The sequence below is a fragment of the Scomber scombrus genome, chromosome 1 (genome assembly GCF_963691925.1).
Source record: "Scomber scombrus chromosome 1, fScoSco1.1, whole genome shotgun sequence".
In the NCBI taxonomy this organism is placed as follows: Eukaryota; Metazoa; Chordata; class Actinopteri; order Scombriformes; family Scombridae; genus Scomber; species Scomber scombrus.
Window position 1 is genome coordinate 13,798,626 of NC_084970.1, and position 5,481 is coordinate 13,804,106.

Here is a 5,481-nt window from a genome sequence, read left to right on the forward strand (position 1 = left end):
ATGCTTGGAGGTTTCACATCTCAGAAAGCAGTGCAGGGGCAACTTGTGATTCAGTGTTGATTTCCTCTTTAATAGGCACAGCGAAAGTGCAGTGAAAGGTTTGTAAATCATTCAGTAGTCTGTTTTAGCCATATACTCAGCTACCCAGGGAAATTCATAAATAACTTGAATAAATTAGGTTTAAATTTATTTTTCAGAAAAGCAAACAGCATTCCAGTGTAAATAATGTACAATGTGAACAATAGCCTAGACGGAGCTCACAGACACAAATTTCTGCCCTAAAGAACAGACATCATCAAAATGAAAGTGAAAGTATAAACAGCTTTTATGCCTTAATCTTTAATCTTTACCTAAATGAATGGGAAATCACAGGGAAAACACTTCACACATATTCAAATCAATTTTATGTTTTTTCTCAATTTGCTAAATGCATTGCGACTGTGAATATGGAGCATTATCAGCAATGGCATAAGACATTGGCAGGAAGTGGTCACCCAGTCACCTTTGTCCTTGCTATTTTTATTTGTGGTATTTGTCTTACAGTGCAAAGGAAGGAGCTTATTAGAAGTATACCAATACTTAAAACATCCTTCGAACATTTCCTTTCACAAAGTTAAAGACAATGTAGGACAATAGGTTGTTCAACATACTGTATTTTATATAAATTATTCCATTCAGCATACTGGGATCAGGAGTTGTTCTGACTGTGTCAGTTATGGTTACATGATATGGTAATAATTAACCATTCAAATAGTTGCCATCCATGCAATAGTTGGAGTTTACAAGTCCAAAATGAAGGTGTGTGAGAGTGTTATGAATGCAAATGTAAAGGTTGTAATGTATGCATTCTGGAGTAGGAGTTGGCAGAAATGGAAGAGACACTAGATGACAACCTTCATAAAACTACTAAAGTAAAACAGCACATTCTGTCAGGATACTGAGACATCAGTGAAGCCCGTGATTTGGATTAGATAGAAACTTTATAAGGGAAACGTGAAAGATCTTTGACTTCTTGACTTCTTGCCATTGAATCATTGCAAGGCAATCAAATCTATTTATGTACTTAGATGTTCTGATCTATTCTGTTTTCTAAAAGACAGTGTTATTAAACCGAAAGCTCCAGACATCCCTTGAATACCTCCAGCTCACAAAACAACCTGCAATAGGCTTAATTAGGTGTTTCCAATAGGTTGACACGTTTCCTGGGCTTGTCCTTCCCGATAGTGATTGACATGTGATACATCCAAAAATCACACTGAAGTCTCATTTGACTCTCAACTGGTCCTGTGAGAAACCATCTTCCTGTTCAATTTATCCATAAAGGGAAGTTAAGACTTGCTTGTACAGCATTTTTTTTCTCTTCATGCAGACACCTGTGTCAGCATACACTTGCATCATGAATCACTCAACTGAGCTTTCTTCTGTAGACAATATGGATCTTAAAGAGTTCGATGGTGGGACAGCAGTGGCTTGTGTCATCCTGGGCCCATCCTTCCTGATTGGGGCTCCTGGGAACCTGCTGGCGATCTGGAATATCCTGAGACACGCCAAGCAGCGCTCCCACACTTTGGTGCTTCTTCTGCACTTGGCAGCTGCAGATCTGCTGGTCCTCATCACCCTGCCTCTGTGGATCTACTCTCTGGTGTACACCTGGGTGTTTGGAGAGACATTCTGCAAAGTCTTAGTGTACATTGTCATTGTGTGCATGTTCAGCAGCATCTTCTTCATCATCCTTATGAGTGTGGAGCGTTATCTAGCCATTTGTCACCCATTTTTGATGATGTGTGGGAATATCACAAGCTATATGAACCATTGTCCTGTGTTTTTATGGCTCCTTGTTTTGCTTCTAGGACTGTCTTCATTACTGATCCAGCCTTTGGATGAAACTGATGGAGCTGATCAGTGCTTTTACAGGGAGTATAGCTCTGCGACCCAAGCAATCATCCTTTTATGCCTGGAGACACTGGGAGGCTTTGTTGTCCCTTTTATCATTCTTAGTATATGTTACTGTCTAGTAGCTGCGCAGCTCAGAAAAATGGATTTCAAATCCAAACAGAAATCTATGGTTCTTGTCCACGCTGTGGTGATAGCCTTTGCTCTGTGCTGGTTGCCTTACCATATTATCAACATTGCTGATCTGGGTTGCATCTTAGTGACAGGCACAGAACATGAGTGTTATACGTATTCTTTGCAAGGAATTTACGAGGGAGTCTCGAGGAATCCAGCCTGGTCAAGCTGTTCCAGGAAATGGCCACTCAGACTAACAAACTCAGGGAGCTGGTAATACAACATCAGATCGGCAAGAGGGCAGCAAATACACAGGTAGAGCTGATGTCTTTGTGAAAACAAAAGTGAAATATTGAAACAGTGCTGAGGTGAAAATGTAAATAAAGTAAACAAAAGGAACAGGGAGGCAAATAAATCTTGTTTATTCTCACTCAGCTTTACCTCAGTGAAATACTTACAAAAACCTTTTATGTTGTAAAATAGTTGTGACAACAGAGATTTAGTTATGTGTTACAATTCATATCATTCACACACCGTTCCTTCCCACCCTTGTTTCATTTTACCTTGGATGTCAATGCAAGTAAATGTATGATCATTATGGTATTGTTATGCTGATAATAAGCTATTGTTGTAGTTTAAAATATTGAGAAGTTTAAAATGTTTTGCTTCAGTATTGTGTGTTGTGTTTTGTAGATGATATAGACCTGTAACAATTAGATTAATCAACCAGTCAATCTACAGAAAATTTATCTTTTAACACTTTTGATAATCAGTTTATTGTATAAGTCAACATTTGATGGTTACAGCATCTCACATGTGACATTTCTTTGCTTTTAATTGTCTAACATTATTTTAAATGGACTATTTATCCGTTGTTAATTGTCGGGCTGACAAAAAAAGCAATGTGAATGCAATACTTTGGTTTCTCATAAATTAGGACAGATGTTTTTCACTGTTTGGTGACCTTTTCTAGACCAAATGATTTATCAAAAAAGACATGACAGATAAATCAATAATGGAAATAGTTATTTGTTGTGGCCCTATGTTATTTTATCAGTGTTGATTAAAACTTGGTATTGTGTAACATGTGATTTATGTGATTTATTATTTCTTGTCTTTCTGTGTCTGCCTTCACAAAACTTGTAAACAGTTAAATAGCATTCACCCCAAAAAGATTCATCTCCTGGAACAAAGGGTTAGGGTTATTATTATGTTCTTCCAGGTTCCTAAAAGTGCCTCTTTTCATAATAGATCTTTGACCCTCTGTGAATATAGTAAAATCAAATTTAATTTTCACAATTTCAGCCATTTTGACTTTGAAGTACCTTAATGATAAGAATGTTGATGGACAATCCCATTTCAGTTTATTTAAAGAATTTAAAACCTGGAAATTGCACATTTTGTTCTTTTTCCATCTAACATGAATTCACAGTTTGATATAAGTTCCACAAATTTTCTTCAGATGCATATGTTCATTAAATTTCCTGGTAACATTATTGTATGCATTATGTTGTCATTCATTTATTCTACTTGGTAGATATTTCTTTAACTTATTTTAATTCATTTTCCAAACCACTCAGTTTTTACCCTAAACTATAACCTGAGATGAAAAATGAACTCATGGAGCATGTATGAATCACCTCCCTGACTCTCAAATAGCCATGTGAGGAAACCACGTCTATTCTTAAAGGGAAGTAAAGACTTGCTTGTACAGCACTTTGTTTTTCTTTTAATGCAGACACCACTGTCAGCACATACACTTGCACCATGAACCACTCAGCTGAGCTGTCTTCTTCAGAGGAAATGGCTCCTGAGGAGTTTGACGGTGGGACAGCAGTGGCTTGTGTGATCCTGGGTCTATCCTTCCTGGTTGGGGCTCCGGGGAACCTGTTGGTGATCTGGACTATCCTGAGACATGTCAAGCAGCGTTCCCACACTGTGGTGCTCATCCTGCATCTGTCTATTGCAGACCTGCTCGTTCTTATCACCCTGCCTTTGTGGATCTACTCCCTGGCCCAATCATGGGTGTTTGGGGAAGCCTCCTGCAAAGCCATGGTGTACATGATCAACGCCTGTATGTACAGCAGCGTATTTTTCATTACTCTCATGAGTGTGGAGCGTTTTGTTGCGGTGCGTTATCCCTTTGCCTCAGCTGACTGGAAGAGGAAAAAAGCACTGAGTAAAGTACTGCTGGCCTTGTGGACTGCAGCCTTCTTGTTCAGCATACCTGTCATCCCAACCCAGATTGTAGGTAATGATTCTGGTGAGGAGCATTGTCTGTACAGGCTGTACACCTCGCCGACCCAGGAGTGGGTGTGTGTGCTGCTCGAGACACTGGTTGGCTATGTCTTACCCTTCTCCATCCTAGTGGTCTGCTACGGCTGCCTGTGCAGCCGGATTACTCAGATGACCTTCAAGTCCAAGCGCAAGTCTACAGTCCTGATCGCCAGTGTGGTCGTGGTGTTTGCCATTTGTTGGACGCCTCATCACATAGGAAATATCCTCTCACTCATCATCCTGGCCCTTGAGGACTCCCCCAATGTAGCAGAGAGGTTGGAGAGTGCCAGGGTTACCATGACCTTCATCGCTGGAGCCATGGTCTTCATCAGCAGCACTGTTAACCCCCTTCTCTACATGTTTGCAGCTCGCTCCTTCCGGAGCTCCCTGCGGGACACCGGCATCCAGAAGCTCTTCCGCCATATCTCCAGCACCTCCCCAGGTGAGGGCAACAGAGAGTTGACCTTTGTGTCCAAGAGACAGAGCAATCAGACCAACAGTTCTCAGTGTGTTACTGAATCAAAAGACCAAATGGACATATTAATAAAAATGTGTGAAAATAACCCATCCTAATACTGAAAATCAATTGTGTTTGCATGTATATATACAGTATATTCTTGTGTAAATTGTATGTATTTTTGGTTTTATTGAGAATATTATTTTGTATCAAATTACAACACAGATGAATGTGATGTCAGAGTTTATCTGTGAGGTATTTGTTCAAGTCTGTAAAATGTGTTTTTTTAAAGATGATAATACATAATCTATTTATAAATATATCTACTTTACTCTTACTTTACAACATATAGTGTTGATAAGTTGTACAACAAATAATAACATGCACAAGACATGTCTCCATGAAAGGTTTTTGTAAAAATACAGTTGATGCCAAAAAAGAGAATTTGGATATATTTGGTTATTGACTGTTCTCTAGATCAAGTGTGGGTATGTATTATTAGAGAGAGCACAGTATGTCGAACCTACTATTTAGATTTAGTGGTATATATGATCTATACTTTCGTGTCATTGTCTGTCATGATGGAAATGAGACTGTTTCAATCTTGCTGTTGATTGTGGAATCATTAAGTCAGCTAAAAAAACTAAAAAAAATATGTTCAACTCACAGAATGCATTTTTGTATCTTTTATAAAATGTTTAAAAAATACTACTGCTGTAAAATGTTTTTCACCCATGACA

The 5,481-nt window shown here is 38.8% G+C and overlaps 1 protein-coding gene and 1 pseudogene across 1 annotated transcript; both read left to right on the forward strand.

The window, feature by feature from the left end:
• The first annotated feature begins 1,432 nt into the window (after positions 1–1,432).
• Positions 1,433–2,343, forward strand: LOC133979724 (leukotriene B4 receptor 1-like; annotated as a pseudogene).
• A 1,431-nt stretch (positions 2,344–3,774) lies between these two features.
• On the forward strand, positions 3,775–5,481 carry si:dkey-148a17.6 (uncharacterized protein LOC108190685 homolog). Its single transcript, XM_062418373.1, has one exon. It carries the CDS (start codon positions 3,775–3,777, stop codon positions 4,855–4,857), a length of 1,083 nt encoding a protein of 360 aa, XP_062274357.1. The 3' UTR covers positions 4,858–5,481.